Genomic DNA, 16,108 nt, shown 5'->3' with positions numbered 1-16,108 from the left:
TGACAGAAAATAACATAAAAGTGATGTTCTGATCTTCAGTTAAAAACAAATGCAGTATAAGCCCAAGCCAGTTATAGGCACTTGTGCATGGGGAAGATGTTTCACAGCTGGGGTTCTTCCCTCTTTAGTCAATTTATGGGGCATCTACTGTAGGCAGCTCCTGTAGGCTATGGCCTTTGCCATCTTTTCCATCCACACCCCCCCCCCGCCACACACACATATGTGAAATTAGGAATGGAGACTCGGTTTTGTGTTAAAGTGTCATGAAGGAATTTCACCCAGAGAAGAAGGAAAGGTTTTGTTTATATACTGCCTTCTTATCATTATTGCATCTTTGATTATGGCATTGGGTCATTGGATACATATCGGGTAACTGGTTATAGCAGGGGTCCCCAACACCCATTCTGTGGACTAGTGCCGGGCCAGGCAAAAAGCAAAGTCCCGTTCATGGTATGCAGGCAGCATGCAAAACCACACCCTCTTCGGTCTGTGGGAAAAACTCCACGGAACTGGTCCCTGGTGCCCAAAAGGTTGGGGAGCCGCTGGGTTATAGTACTCTGTTCTGTCCCAATGTGGTCCCCATAAGAGATCCTGGAATGTCAGGTTCAGGGATCTATTGCAGCTTAGGGGTGAATATAGCCAAGTAACAGGAGACGACTACAATGGCAGCTTATGTTACAGGAGTAAGTCCACTACATCCACAACAATCTGCCATACTGAATGGATAGTAAATTGAGCTGCACGTTGCCAAATCTTTCTTGTCCTCTAGAATTAGCCACTGAAAATACCAGAATGGGAAAGCCAGTATTATGCCATCAAGAATAAAAAATAGTTGCCTGTTTTAATCTAAAAAGAGTGCAGTGAGGGATTATTGCTTCCTAACCTGTTTCTCTCTCCCTAAAAAGGCACGATGGGTGCATTCTAAACATGTCCTTACAAAAGAAGACTATTGGACCAATTATTCCGTATATCAGAATATTGATATCATTTGTTCACTGAATTGTCTTTCTACCTGATCTGTTACATAAAGGAATCCAGAGCAGCAGTTTCACTGATCTCCGTCTTTGAGATTTTTTTTTCCTAGAAGTCTTCACTACATGGGGACATGATGGCATTTAATCTTATGTCAGGATTACGATTCAGAATTGACTATGTAGCAGATACCCAGAAGACAGAAATGGCTAGAAGGGTAGAAGATTGGTTGAAAAATTGACATGCTGACCGATATAGGGAAATTTGAACCCACTTATTCTCAGGTGGTTCTGCAGATCCCAAACCATGGAACCAGACTGTCTTTCTAAGTAATGGTATGTGGGAAAGACCTTGGGAAATGGTACGAAGAGATGCTACCTAGGGTACAGTCAGGTAAGAGGGAGCATAGCCTCCAGCTGCATAGTGGGCAGAATAAGAGGGTCAGGAGGGACCCTCCCTACCTTATCAGGCTCTGAAGGTAACAGCAAGAGAATCTAGCCTTGGTGGAGCAGTGGGCTAATGCCTCCTTAAGTAACACCAGCTGCCTGCAATTAGTGCAGGTTCGAGTCCCACCAGGCTCAAGGTTGACTCAGCCTTCCATCCTTCCGAGGTAGGTAAAATGAGGACCCAGATTGTTGGGGGCAATTAAGCTGACTTTGTAATAATGCCGCTTGGGTGTGTGTGTGTGAAAGCCCTAATAAGCAGGCATATACATAGAATGAAGGCTATCGCTAAGCACATTTGATTTGTGCTTTAGATTGTAAGCCGCCCTGAGTCTTCAGAGAAGGGCGGGATATAAATGGGATTAAAATAAATAAGTAAGTAAAAAAATTGGGGTCTCAACCTTGGTAGATTCTATTAATGTAGCATTACAATAAAGTAGAATTGACTTATTTGGTCCCACCTGATCTACCTGCTAAGGTTGATAGCCTCTTCTTGCCCTATCTGCCAAATTAGCAAGACTTGAGAGATTGAAGGTGGCATACCTACTTTTACTCTTTAAGGTACACTGCTTCCTAGCATAAAATGAACACTAGGAAGAGCTAGCCGTCTTTAGGAATTCTAAAATACCTTCCGCATGCCCAACATTTCCTTTATGTTTGCTGTAATTCCTTTGGTAGCTAATTTGTCCCAGTGACTTCCTATAATTCTCTTTTTGATACTGATCTGATCGGTGGCCAGTCAAGTTGTTTTTAAAAACTACTTCCCTTTTTATAAGTTGTGTAACGTAAGGCATCTTGGTATGTGGAACTTTTGTTTTTCTCACTATAGGTACCATACAACTACAATGAACATTAAGCTACTGAAAGCACAGGGACTTACTTTACTATTGTTTTCTTCCAATATATCTCTTCTTCTTTTTATTTCCTAGTCCAGGCTACTGCTCTTGGATTTCCTGGTTGTCCTATGTTACTAATGTTTTTTTTTGGTTTGTTTGTTTTGGGGGGATCAGCCAAGATCAGTGCTTCCACCTAGTCATTCCTGGTTTTTTAGATTTTTATTTATTATTATTTTTTAAAAAAATAGCTACCAAAGTACTTTATAGATAATACATTTAAGGGAAGGATCTTTTTAGCAAAACTATCAATAGAGGTAGTCCTTGCTTAGTGACTGCCTTATTTAGTGACAAATTGCAGTTACAGTACAATGATGATGAAAAAGTAATTTTGCAACCAATGCCCACATTTACAACTTTTGCAGGTCTGTAAAGCAAAAATAAAATTGAAGTAAGATCGTAAGCACAGTCACAGTTTCATATACCCACAGCTTTTGCTTAACAACTGAATTGCAAGTCCCAATTGTCACTAAAAAAAATGACTTATATTGTTAATTCTAATACGCCGAGACTGCCAATCAACTTTCATCCTTCCCTGCTTTATATATTTTAGTGGACTTTAGTCTTACGTGAGTTGTGAATACAATCAGACTTGCTAGTTTTACAACCCCAAACCCACTGGAATGAATTGTGAAAGTTATGTTTATATGGAGTGTATTACAATTGTTGGGATTCATCCTTCAGTGATGCTGGTGCATAGTTCTGTCTGCTTTCTCTCACATTATAATTAATAATAAAAAACGGAATGCATCGATTATTTGCATCCAGATGTTCCTCCCAAAAGAACTTCTGTGAATTTCCTCAAGAGGGCACCAAACATCAATGCAAGATCGCATTATGGCCTTCAGCCATCCCAGCAATCTGCGCAAAGGCCTCTGAGGTAAGAGGGTCTTGTGACCACACCAATGTGACCAGATGGCACGGCACTCCCCCCCCTCCTCAGCAGCACAACAATCAATCCTCTTAGACTCGTACTAATGACTGCCAAAGCTGCTGATCAAACAGAAATCATGACAGAGCTGCTAGATCAGTCTGAGAACAATCTGCTCGAATGCAAAGTGTGCTTTGAAAAATATAGCCTGGAGAAAAAACATCGACCGAAGAACTTACCATGCGGGCATGTGATGTGCCTGGAGTGTGTCATGTCACTGGCCCACCCTCGGAATTTCAGGCTGGAGTGTCCTTTCTGTCGCAGGGCTTGCAAATCTTCAGAGACCAGCGACTGCTTGCCATTGTTGCACCTGATGGAAATCCTGAGTCCTTCAGCCAATCAAACTCCAGTGGCAGGAAGGACAGTGGGGAGAAGGGAGGCTGTGGCTGCCCCTGGATCTCAAGTCTTCACGTTTCATCTTTCTTTCGGAGGCTGGGGAACGCTGATCAACCCCACGGGGCTGGCCGTGTGTCAGAGCTCGAGCTGTTTAGCAGTGGCCCATGATGGCAAGAAAAGAATTAAGCTGTTTAGCTTCAGTGGCAACTGCCTACAGCAGTTTGGAGAAAAAGGGCAATCAGGAAATGACCTCAGGTACCCAACTGACGTCGCGGTCACTTTGGATGGTCACATTGTTGTCACCGATAGCGGGGATCGTTCGGTCAAAGTGTTCGATTGTGATGGCAGGAGCAAGATGGTCATTGCAGAGTCCTTTTCCTTGCCGTGGGGCCTGGACACGACGCCTCAAAATGACATCCTCATGACCGATTCAGAGGCAGGTGCTCTGTACCGCTTGTCGGCTGACTTTAAAAAGGGAGAATTGAAGAGGGTGAAAAAGTTATACTCTAACCTGTGTCACCCAAGGAAAGTGGCTGTTTCGCACATCTCCGGAGCCATCGCAGTCATCGAACATCTGATGGACAAAGGGCCCTGCTACGGCAATACCAGGCTGAAAATCTTCAACAGAGACTTGCAGCTAATCAGTCAGGTGGACAGTTTTGGCCTGAATCTTGTCTTCCCTTCCAAAGTCCATGCCAGTGCGGTGACCTTTAGCAGGGAAGGGCAAGTAATAGTAACTGATGCTTATAACCAAGCCGTTTTCTCTCTTGGAAAACCTGAAGAATTCCCTATGTGTAAACCTTTGATAACTCAGGGTCTTTCCTATCCTTTAGCATTAACTTTCATATCAGACCATTCTCTAGTTGTTTTGGATGGTGGTGATCATTCTTTAAAAATATATACTCTCAGCTAAACACTGTTCTGGGTGGGACTCAGCTCACAATTTCAAGGAAGATTATTCAAAATGCTTAATTCTCCAGCTGGTGGGTTTGAGTGGCTTAGCTGTAGTGGATTTCAGTTCAAACAAGTTGAAACAAACTTAGCTCTACAGCTTTATATCTCCCTCCCTGAATGGAAGTCATGTTAACTTATCTCTGAGTAGAAGCGCACTGCCAAATGACCATCCCTACTAGAGTTACTGTAGTAAAACATATAAAGCCAGATATGACTTACTTTGAAACTGTATATATTCGGTTCTGGATAGGATGAGTTTCTCTTGGGTTATAGATGATAGAAAGCCAGTCTATTTGATCTTTACACCAGAAACTTAGGGTTTCTTAAAACAAAATAAAGGATTCTTTTCCTTTCTGCATTACTAAATAATTCTGATTTGTGTTCGTTTTTCTAACCTGATGCCCTCCAGTTATGTTGAGCATGCCAATCACATTATTTCTAACCAATGTGACTGAGGATTCTGGAAGTTGATATTTCATTTAAATTTGTAAATTTAGAAAGGCTGGTTTATAACCAAGACGGACCCAGGAAACATCAGGGAAAATGATATTTGTCAGTTATTCTGGGAATAGTTGGCTTCAGTAAATACTTTGCAGTGTCACCATGTAAGTAATTTAGAGTGGAACAAAACAGGGCATTGGAGTGACATGTTCACAGCTAGTCAAGGCATGAGGATGACTCACATCTATATCATTATATTAATTTACTTTAAACACCTTGCAGCTAGTTAAACCAGTGCAAACCTGCATGTGGAGAACATTAAGCAGTAAGCAAATGTTAAGATAATTCTGTACTAGCTACAGAATATCTGTCAAGGAAAAGATATAGTTTAAATAAACCATTTCATCAATGTAAGGGGCAAACTACTGTACATATGCAGAGTTACGTTTTACATCATGTATTCTTTTCTTTAATGGGTGTGAATGAAATACATAACACATAATAAATAGTGATATTTTTGATGCATTTCTATGCAGGTAACCAGGGCTTTTTTCCTCATAGAACGCTCAGAACGGAGTTCCGGCACCTTTTTTGAATGGAACCTTGTAGGGTAGGCAAGGCGGGTTGTATGACATGTGTGAGTTCCAGCACCTTTTTCTTTTACAAAAAAAGCACTGCAGGTAACATATATCTAAATGTATTAACTACGTGTGTGTGTGTGTGTGTGTGTGTGTGTGTGTGTGTGTGAGAGAGAGAGAGAGAGAGAGAGAGAGAGAGAGAGAGAGAGAGAGAGAGAGAGTGAGTCTTCAGAACTATAAATTCCATTTAAATTGAAACCTTCCCTCCCAAAATAAACAAGGAAATTCTGGCAATTTTCCTTGAAGCTATTTTTCTGCTCAGTATTATCTACCATGATTGCTTTCATCCAATAAACATCCAGAAAATTAGCTTCAAAGAATAAAATATAGTTGGAAACCCATTATTACTTGGGGCAGGGAGGGGGAGGGGGAATTTAAGCATTTTTACCCCACCATCTTTTCCTTTAAAGGGTAAAGTCTCAAAAAGCATGCTATTTTTTTAAAAAACAAAAACAAGCCCAAAATACACATGGTTGCAGCTAACTTATATTTGACTTAGATTTAAACTTCCTTCAAAATCAGCTAGTTAACTTCATTAATGCACCCATGGAAAAATGGGTGAATAGTTTGCCATTGTTTTCTTTCAGATTTTTTTTTCCAGTTTTCCAGTCTAGTCTACAACTAGATTATTCTCTGTGATCTCCCATCCAATTATCAACTTGACCCAATCCTACTTAGATTTTAAAGTTACACATGGTTAAGCAGGTGCTGCTTCCTGCTTTTTCAGTCTTGGTGTTGTTAGGATTCTAGAATTTACAACAGGGGTCTTCAAACTTGGCCGTTTTATGACTTGTAGACTTCAACTCCCAGAATTCCTCAGTCAGGCATGCTGGCTGAGGAATTCTGGGAGTTGAAGTCCACAAGTCATAAAAGGGCCAAGTTTGAAGATCCCTGATTTACAACATAAGGAATGCAAATGTATTCCTCACAACACAAGACATACAGTTGTTGCTGTTTTCTAAACAAGAACAGGGATGAACGTAAAGAATCTGTGTTAGCAAATTATTTTCCACTCCTGGGGGTTTAGAAAAATGCAGTGCACTCTTCATTGGTTAATCTGGTGGAATTTTTACACTTTACGTAGCATCCTTATATAAATTAAAATTGTTGCATATGAAAAACTCATGAGAGGCTATAAAAACATCGTATTCTTGGAAACCCACATGGAAAAACAATTCTGAGTCAAATGACTGAATTGCATCCAGAGTTCTTCTGAGTGGAAGAATAAGGAAGGCAATATTTGTCATTTCTCCATCTTCTCCTTTATACTCTGGAAGCCTGGGGCATTCCCTTGAATAGAAAAGCACTAAATTAGAACTTATTGCAATTTGGGCCCCATCCTCTACTCTCAAAGCAAACTGCTGTTAAATCTTAGATCCTTTTGCCAATAGAAGAAAGCATTTTGATTCATCGGAAGCTAATTCTGGATCCTTGCCACGATTTGTACAAAATTTACCATCTGGTATGTTGTAGTTAGAACAGGAATGGAATTAGGATAAAAAATAATGTTTACTTTTTTTCCCCTTGGTTTTTGGAGAAAACGTATTTTGGAGAAAACGTATCCTACAGTTACTTCTGGCAAAAAATAAGTTTCATATCAGCACAGACATAATACCATCAGAAAAGTATCTCCATGTTCATTTACAGAAGTAAAGCTTTATAGTATCTTCCAAAACTGACAGGATTAAGAAGTATTTTCAATACTAGTTCCATGTACTGAAAAGTAAAATAAGGTCAACAAATTGACTTCAACAGGCAGAAGTGTGTGTGTGTGTGTGTGTGTATACATATATGTATATATGTATATATATATCCCACATCCACAAAACAAGTACGTATTAAGGTTATTTTTAAAATAACCTATAAATAATCACAGTAGCATTTGATTCATTTAATAGCTGTGGGCCAAAAGAGATGTAGTGACAGTAAATTGAGTTGGATCTCTTGAACGTTGTTTTCATTTCTGCCAGGAAGTCTTTCATTCCAAAAATCTATTCTATAAGCAGGAATAAGTGCAGCCCTGAATCACATTCAGCTTGCCAGCATTCCTATATTGGTGGCTTTCAGAATCCCCCAGAACAGAGGGGAACCAGAAACATTACCCCTTTTTAAAAAATTGTAGGCAGGTAAGAAAAAAATAATCTTAAACACAGAGAAAGCTTAAGATATCCATTGTATGCCACAATATCCCCCACCTACCTTCCCATATTGGGAAAAAAAGTTATACTTTTTGGAATGAGATTCCTAACACAAAAGTTACAGCAAAGCTTTCCTTTTTCATCCGCATGCTCTATAAGGGTCGAGAATCTTTTCCTGTCCAGTTCCTCTGGATTGTGAGTAAAAATGAAGACCAAAATGGGCAAAGCCACCCTTTACTTATTTTATTTCTCTTTCTCCTTCCTTCCTTCTTCCTTCCTTCCTTCCTCCCTTCCCTTCCCTTCCTTTCTGACACCAACACCAATACCCCCTTTAATTTTGGTTTGGTTTGGGTGTTTTGTTTTGTTTTTTGCTGCAAAAGGAGAACATAGAACAACTCTGGAAAGTTAATGTTATTTTCTCAAAGTAATTACAGGTAGTCCTCACTTAACAATCACAATTGGGACCACCAACTCTACTGCAAAGCAATATGATCATTAAGCAAGATGTAACTATGATGGATTTATAACCTTACTTCTACTCAATCATTAAATGAGTCACTTGTGGTTGTTAAGCGAGACATCATGAGTGCAACTTGCAATTTTATTGCCAGATTCTCCATTGACTCTGCTTGTCAGAAGCCAGCTGAGAAGTTCACAAATGGCAATCACGTGACTGTGGGATGCTACAACAGCCATCAACACCCACCTCAGTTGCAATGTGCTTGAAACTTCACCATGTGACTGTGGGGTTGCTGTCACAGTTGTAAGTGCAAGCACTGATCATAAAGTTACTTTTTTAACACCACCATAATTTCAAACAGTTGCTAAACCGGGTAGTCCTTAAGTGAGGACTACCCATATGTTCAATATTCAACTTGGTATAGTATGACATACGGTATACTGACTATATTAAGGTAGCATATATGAGAAAATTGCCTCCCTTTGTCATATTCTTTACAAGATTACATTTCATAATAAAAAATAACCTTCAACTTTGGTGCAGTTCAAATTATTTCAGGGCAACATAACCTAAATCCATCAGCAAACACTGCAGATCTATTTTGTGTTAGAGTGAAAGTATTTGCAGTTTTGTAAACGGAAGGAAAGATAGCCAGTGAAAAGAGAAGAACTTCCATTCTATCCTGTCTCCATCAGTACCCCAAGTTGGACTTGCTCACCTGATTAAGCTAACAGCTCAATGTTATTCTTCTTGTATTTGTAGATTTGATTCTGAACTGACTTGAAATGAGAGTGAAAATCAGACACGTATAGACAACAGGCCATGGAAATGACCCTTACAGAATTCAAACTCAAAAAAAGGGGGCAAGAATGGAGTTCCCTGCCCTCATTCCTCATCTCTCCATTATCCTTTACATTTTAAAGAAACACACTGAATGGTTTTTATGGAGTTGCAAACTGCATATGGGACAAATATTATCTATTGCTTACCTTCAAGGAAAATAATAAAACCCCATAAACATTCTAAAAAACAATAGTACAATATCCAAGCAGCACCATTTCCAGAATTTAGGAAACTGAGAAACGACATATTGGATGACTTCCTACAACATTTTACACTGTGCTAAATTGGAACGTGATAGTTTGTTGTTTTGAACACTGCAAGAACTTAATCTTCCTTTTATCATGTTCTTGTATGAGAAAGGGCAGCACATTAATCCATAATTTTGTTTAGCTGGATATGAATTATATGAGAGCCAGGTTTCGGTTTTAGTATGTTGCGTAAAATCCTCCGTTTAAAAACAGCTATTGCTCAGAAACTGCCATCCTTTAGGAATATTCTCTTTTTCCAGTTCAGGGGCATCACAATCACATGGAATACAATGTAGCGACGTTACACAGAGCAAAACTAAAGTCAGAAAAAATTGCGAACAAAATCCTGCTGAAGCATGATTGCGTACAATGTAATATTGCTATTATAATATGTTTTACCTTAATCTTTTCCCTCTCCGTGGGATCTAGTGAAATAACCATCCATGTTCAAGAAATGAAGATCGTTAGATTTGTGGAACTATCAGATTGTTCACTTAGATGAGGACGAGCAAGGGGAACGGATTCCGACAATTCTTACACAATAAAGAAATCAATCACTGGGCCATTCTACATGCAACATTTGTACTAATCTGGGACAAATGTTGTGCCCTGTGTTCTTTTAACATGGGAGCTTGTTGGCAGTTCTCCAGCTCTGTTGCGATGCAGGAAAACATAGTGAAGAGAGTTTTGCAGTGTTAATGTTGGAGACTTCCACTGGGGAACTCTATCTTATCTCCAAGGTTTTTCTCCCCTCCTTGCTGAAGTCAAAGAACCATAGTGCTCTACCACTCTTTCCCTATATTTTTTTTTTCTTCATTGGAAAATAACATTGAGACAGGATGCTAACGGGACACTTGATTTTATATATTTATAATGCCTTCATCAATGCATCAGATTTGCTCCATTTGGGTCATCAGAATTATGATAGTAATTATATCCCTGGCAATATATTGTAATGAAGAGGTGCTTCTATCTTAACTAAACTTTCCACCAGCCAGCTTCACAGAAAAACATGGTCCTATTATTTACCCCAAAAGATATTTTTAAATTCCCTTTTACTTTTTCCTAAAAGTTGGTCCACCAGTTTTGATTACACCAATTGCTTCTTTCTGCATTTTGTAACAACTTCCTTTGTAAGATATATTTTAGCTAGAACTGCACACGTTCTAACTAATACATTCCAACTGTGGCCAGTCTAGAGATTGTATAAAAGCATTGTTAATACAAGGACTTTTTTATGTTTTGCATAGTTCTATGGAATTGGGTGCCTATCTATTATGTTAGAATTTGTTATTTTTATATAGTACAAATCTACAATGACACACTAATGGGCTTCCCATTTATAGAAAGGCATTTTAGTTTTAAGCAAGACTTAAAACACGCCAATTATCTTGAAATACAAATGCTATGGTTTCTGTTGTGTATATGATTTCAGAAAGTATCTTTGAAAACTATACATTTAAGATATTTGTTCTAAAAACTTTTTCAGATATTGGCCTCTTTAGTCATGAACCCCTGGTGTCAGTTCAGAATCCATGTTCATAACTGAATGATGGGGATCTGTTTCTTGCATACCAGACATTCTTTTGTCATAATGAAGAGTGTATGATTTAGGGAGGGGCAAATAATGGAAGTCTTGTTTTCTCTATAGTTCATGCTAATTTGTGTTGAATATGTCTGAAACTGAAAACGGGTTGCTAAATGTTTTATTTATTTTCCAGTTCCAGAATAGAGAAACGAGAATGAAAAGTGAGGAGAGTAAGAACAATGACCATCCAATTAAACATTAATCATTATGCTTTGCAATAGAAGGAAGTACTGTAACATGATGTCAATCTCAGTATGCTAATTTCTCCCTCACACACTTCTTTTGACTGCCTATCATAAAGCATACCACCATAGGGACATGCATGGAATTGATATAGTATTGATTAAATAATATATAACTTTTTCTATTGTTTGAATCATGTAGTATGCATTTGTTTTAATAAATCACAAAGCCTAGAGTTCCTTCCACACCAAAACACATGGCTTCAAGGGACAAATAGCACTCATCTGTTTTAATGACTGTGTCATTTTTTTTAACTACAATGTACTGAAAAAGCTCTTGTGGTTTGTTTGTTTTTTCATTAAGAAGTAAGCTATAATTGGGAGAGCCAGTTTGGTATAATGGTTAAGGCACCTGGCTGAGTGATCTTGCACCAGTTACTCTCAGACCTAGGAAGGAGGCAATGACAAAACTATTTTTGAAACCTTCCTAAGAAACCTGCAGGACTCGTTCAGGCATTTGCCAGGAGTCAAAAACTGATTCAAAGATTCACACACACTCACAAGCTATAATCAGATAATACATAATCAGCAACAAGTCAAAACACAGCATACGTACATTGGGCAGAACTAGCCTTTGGCCTAGTTCACATCCTGTGCTACGACATGTCACATTGGTGGTGAGGATCAAAACAGAGAATTTGAGGCACTATAGATTTTTATTAGTCATAGATCAAAAAGAAAAAGATTTTTTCCTAAAACATTTAGGGCAAAAGACAGGATAATAATTACTGTAAGGGTTAGGGCTCAGAAAGGGTAGTGTTTATACTCTATAAGACAACTTAACAACCTTTCAGGTGCATGCATGCACTTAGGAAGGGGACAAATCCACATTCTTCTCTCAGTATGTAAGAGTTGAGGCCTAAATCAGAAGTATGCAGGTATTCCTTGACTTAGGACAATTGAGCCCAAAATTTCTGCTGCTAAGCAAGACAATTGAGTTTTGCCCCATTTTATGACCTTTCTTGCCATAATTGTTAAGTAAATCACTGCAGTTGTTAAATTAGTAAAACGGTTGTCAAAACTTTGCTTGTCAGGTCACAAATGGTGACTTTCATGATCACATGACCTCAGGACACTGCAGTCAGTTGCCAAGCTCTGAGTTTTGATCCATGTGACCACAAGGATGCTGCCATGGTCACAAGTGTGTAAAGGGGTCCTAAGTCGCTTTTTTTTTCAGTGCCATTGTTATCTTCGGACAGTCAGCAAACAACAGGAGTTCCTGTATGTCTGCATTCATTCATCCTGGTCAATAGAAAAACCATCTTGTGCCTCAGGACCCCATTCTGCCCTGCTCTAAGCTACTTTACCAGCAAGGAGAAAAGACTTGACAGAAGTTAAGGCACAAAACACTCCTTGTAGGACAAAATAAATAAATAAAAATAAAATAAATCCAGCCCTTCTAGCCGGACGGGGGAAGTTGTTCACAAGAAGCGGCGGACCCAGAGAAGGGAGGGAGACTGGCAAGTGAAGAAGGAGGCGAAAGAAGAAAGCAGAAAAGAGGACAATTTATTTTTGTAAGGTGCCCTTTGTTGCAAACAGGGCGAAAAGGTGGTTCCGTGATCTCAAAAACTCGGGACTAGCGCCGCACCCCGATTTCTTAAGTGATTTATTCAGTCCCGGCGAGTCGTAGCTGAAAAGAAAGAAGGAAAGAGCGCAGCCTGGATCCCGAGCAGACCGGACCCGCGTCCATTTCATTCTTCCACATTCCACGCTTTTCCTTCCCACGGGCAATCGCTCCCGCGCTATTTCACGCTCGTCCCCGTCTCCCAACCGTCCGCCAAGGACACGCCGTCTGCCTTTCACTCGCTGCTCCGTCGGGCGGCGAGAGCTCTCCGTCGCCGCCCATTCCCTCTTTGCAATCTTGACCCCGCCGGCAACCTCCAGGAAGGAGGAGAGGAGCGAGCAGAACCACCCGCCTTCTCCCCACTGACACGCGTCCGATTGCGCTTGCGCCAGCCGCCCTGCCGGCTGGCGGCCTGGGAAAGTTCGCGCATGACTTTTAGCCGCCCTTCGGCAGTTGGCTGGGCCGTCGAGTCCTTTCCCCCCCCCCCCGCCACCCCACACGTCGCTTCTCAGGGGCGAAGTCGCTCGGGTATTTCCGACATCGGCCCTCGCTGCCCCTCCCCCCCCCGGCCCTGGAATCTCCACAGGGGAGAGGGACTAAGGCAGGAGCCGCCGGGCGCCGCCGCCGCCGCGGAAGCTGGAAGATGGCGGTGGCGGGGGAGAGGAGGAGGAGGAGGCGGCGGCAGCAGCAGCAGCAGCAGAGGCGGCGGCGGAGCTTGTCGCGCAGGCGAGGCTGAAGCAAAAAGCGGCTGCCTCGGCGTCTCTGGGAAACTCTTCTTCGAGCGGCTGCTTCTCAAGCTTTGCGCGGCTTCCCCTGACTTCCCCCCCTCCTCCTCCTCCTCGCCCCCCCCCCCCAGGCCGGGATGACCCTCGTCGGCGCCGCGCTCCTCGCGCTGCCGGGGCGGCTGCGGCGGCGGCTCTGAGGCGAGGGGGTCCTGTGAAGGGAGGCTCCAGACCTGCGTTCGCTTCTGCGGGGAGGATTCACCTTCGCTGCCGGGAAAGATGTCGGATACCAAGGTGAAAGTGGCCGTCCGAGTCCGGCCCATGAACAGACGAGGTAATAAATCCGATGGAAGAATAACGAGGGTGGCTCATTTCTCCCTGAGTGACCCGCTTCCTTCGCCCCCTCTCTTCCTCCTCCTCCTCCTCCTCCTCCGCGGGCAGACTGTGTTTGCAGAATGCACTTGTTTGCCAAAGGGTTGGGGAAAGCAAAGGTTCAGAGTTGCAGCTTTTTCGGGGAAGCGGGTGTTGTTGTCCCGACTTCAGCAAAAGTCTTTTGGAACGGCGGGAGGTCGTGGGAAGCGGGGGTGGAGAGAGCGGACCTGCGAAACCGAGCTCGGGTGGCGCGGCTCGTGCGAGCGCGGAGAGCGCCGTATAGCAGAAATCTCGAGTGTCTTGGCTGGGCTTCTTCTCCCCGCGCTCCTTTCATTATTTTGGAGAAGAACAACGCCCATCTCGTTTCCTACGCTTCTTAGTCGTAAATGGGAATGGTGTGCTAGGCGTGAGAAAGAATCAGGGAAAAAAAAAGTTCTGCTGGCTGGCGATGAAGTACGTATCGATCAATCAGTCGGTCGGTCAATCGATCAAGCAAGCAGAATAGAGCTGGGAGGGAAGTATCCTTGGGGGGGAGACAGAGTTCTGAGGTCCCTTGTGTTACATTCTAGAGTTGGAGTTGAATACCAAGTGTATTGTGGAAATGGAAGGGAATCAGACTGTGTTGCATCCTCCGCCTTCAAACAACAAGCAAGGAGAAAGCAGGTAAAGAACAAATCCAAACCTGTGTTCTCAAGTCCAGCATCTTTTGTTATCTGCACATCAGCTGCTTCTGTAATCTGCCTCTGTTCCAAAAAAAGAAAGAAAGAAAGAAAGAAAGAGAAAGAAAGAAAGAGAGGAGAGAGAGAGAGAGAGAGAGAGAGAGAGAGAGAGAGAGAGAGAGAGAGAGAGATGGTTTTGGCCATGATCCTCCTCTGACTCATGCAGGTGCCAAATAGAATAAGGTTAATTAACTTGCACTTGAGTATTGAGCTGCATGAACAAAAAGTTATTAATGCTATCTTAATCTAAGGGATTTGCATTGCAGTAATGTGTTCGTGATGATCTAAAAGAAAGATATTTAGAATTTCAGATAACAATGGGTTCTGTTGGCGCTAAATGCAAAGGTTTAAAAATACATGCAGATAATCTACTGGTTTCTTTATTAATTGTGGTAAGAGTGTATCTGGCATTTATTTATAAATCCCTGAAAAGAGCAATTGGAAATCATCCAAAATAACTTTAAAAATAGATCAGTTTTTTTCCATTCATTTGAGATTCAAAAGGAGGACTTATGCAGCAAACATGCAGAAGGAAAATTTACATTTTCTACTTTTTGATAGTGATCTCCTGGCTATAATACTGGCATGAATCTGTGTCTCTGTGTGTTTTTATTCAGTGGATCTGAGTTACAGCTTTCTTATAAAAAAGGAAAGTTATATTATTTGAGTCTCTTTAAATGAAAGTTACGTGTCTTAATTATGGAGATGAGAGATAAGTGAACTATTTAATGTGTAAGAGATACTTCTGTATAATGTTACAGCTTCTTGTGTTACTTATATTCCAGTGTTTTATATTATATCAAGACAATTGTTTCAAGGAATTAAAGGAAATATTAGGGCTGTGTGAAATTTGGATTCAGAGATTAGATGGTAATTAATTTGACTCTCCTAGTTAAATTAGCTTTCCAAATCAAATCAGAATGCCAAAATTGATGCTTTTACATTTATGTAAATTATTTCAAAGTCTGCATATTCCCAGAAAGTTTTTTTTAAAATTCAAATGGAAATTCAAAACAAATTGACCCAGCTAAGCTCAAATAACTGATTTGGATTGATTTTCTGACTCTCTTTGATTCAACAAGTCAAATTTACTTTCTAAATCAGATTCATTTGAATCGGCTCAAGTTGATTATCTTTTTGAGCAATTGAGACTCTGTCCTCTATATCAGTGCAGTACCAATTGTATAGTTAGTATGGATTACTGTGCTTGACTTACAACATTATACTAGGAATGCAAGTCACTATAATGTAAAGTGTAACATTGACATCTGAATGCATTAAACAGTAGGCGCAGGGGTGTTCAAACTTGGCCGTTTTATGACTTGTGGACTTCAACTCCCAGAATTCCTCAGCCAGCGTGCCTGGCTGAGGAATTCTGGGAGTTGAAGTCCACAAGTCATAAAAGGGCCAAGTTTGAACACCCCTGCAGTAGGGCTTCATATGGATAGTTTGCTTCAATGAAAGATAAAAGAAAGCTCGCTCTGGAATCTTTTTCTTGAAGAAACATGGCTCCTTCACTTTTCAGAACAAATTGAAGTGGCCATATTGCTTTGCTCTCTTCCACAGCATCCTGCAGCTCCTCTGGCACTCATAATTAGCAGGAA

General features: G+C 41.0%; 2 protein-coding genes across 6 annotated transcripts in view; both read left to right on the top strand.

The window, feature by feature from the left end:
• Positions 1-3,285: 3,285 nt before the first annotated feature.
• On the top strand, positions 3,286-4,488 carry NHLRC1 (NHL repeat containing E3 ubiquitin protein ligase 1; the record flags this gene model as incomplete). Its single annotated transcript, XM_081322567.1, has 1 exon — positions 3,286-4,488. One exon carries the CDS (start codon positions 3,286-3,288, stop codon positions 4,486-4,488), a length of 1,203 nt encoding a protein of 400 aa, XP_081178693.1.
• An 8,703-nt stretch (positions 4,489-13,191) lies between these two features.
• KIF13A (kinesin family member 13A) overlaps positions 13,192-16,108 on the top strand; it is an 80,281-nt gene continuing 77,364 nt past the window's right edge. For all 5 annotated transcript variants that reach the window (XM_081326164.1, XM_081326162.1, XM_081326163.1 and 2 more), the window contains exons 1-2: positions 13,192-13,747; positions 14,355-14,448. In XM_081326164.1, the coding sequence (XP_081182290.1) occupies positions 13,693-13,747; positions 14,355-14,448 (149 nt within the window). In that variant the 5' untranslated portion in view covers positions 13,192-13,692. The remainder of the gene's footprint in view (positions 13,748-14,354; positions 14,449-16,108) is intronic.

Source organism: Vipera berus (genome assembly GCF_964194415.1).
Source record: "Vipera berus genome assembly, chromosome: 3".
Classification (NCBI taxonomy): Eukaryota; Metazoa; Chordata; class Lepidosauria; order Squamata; family Viperidae; genus Vipera; species Vipera berus.
The sequence above is the reverse complement of the archived record's forward strand: the minus strand, read 5'-3'. Positions and strand labels throughout refer to the sequence as shown.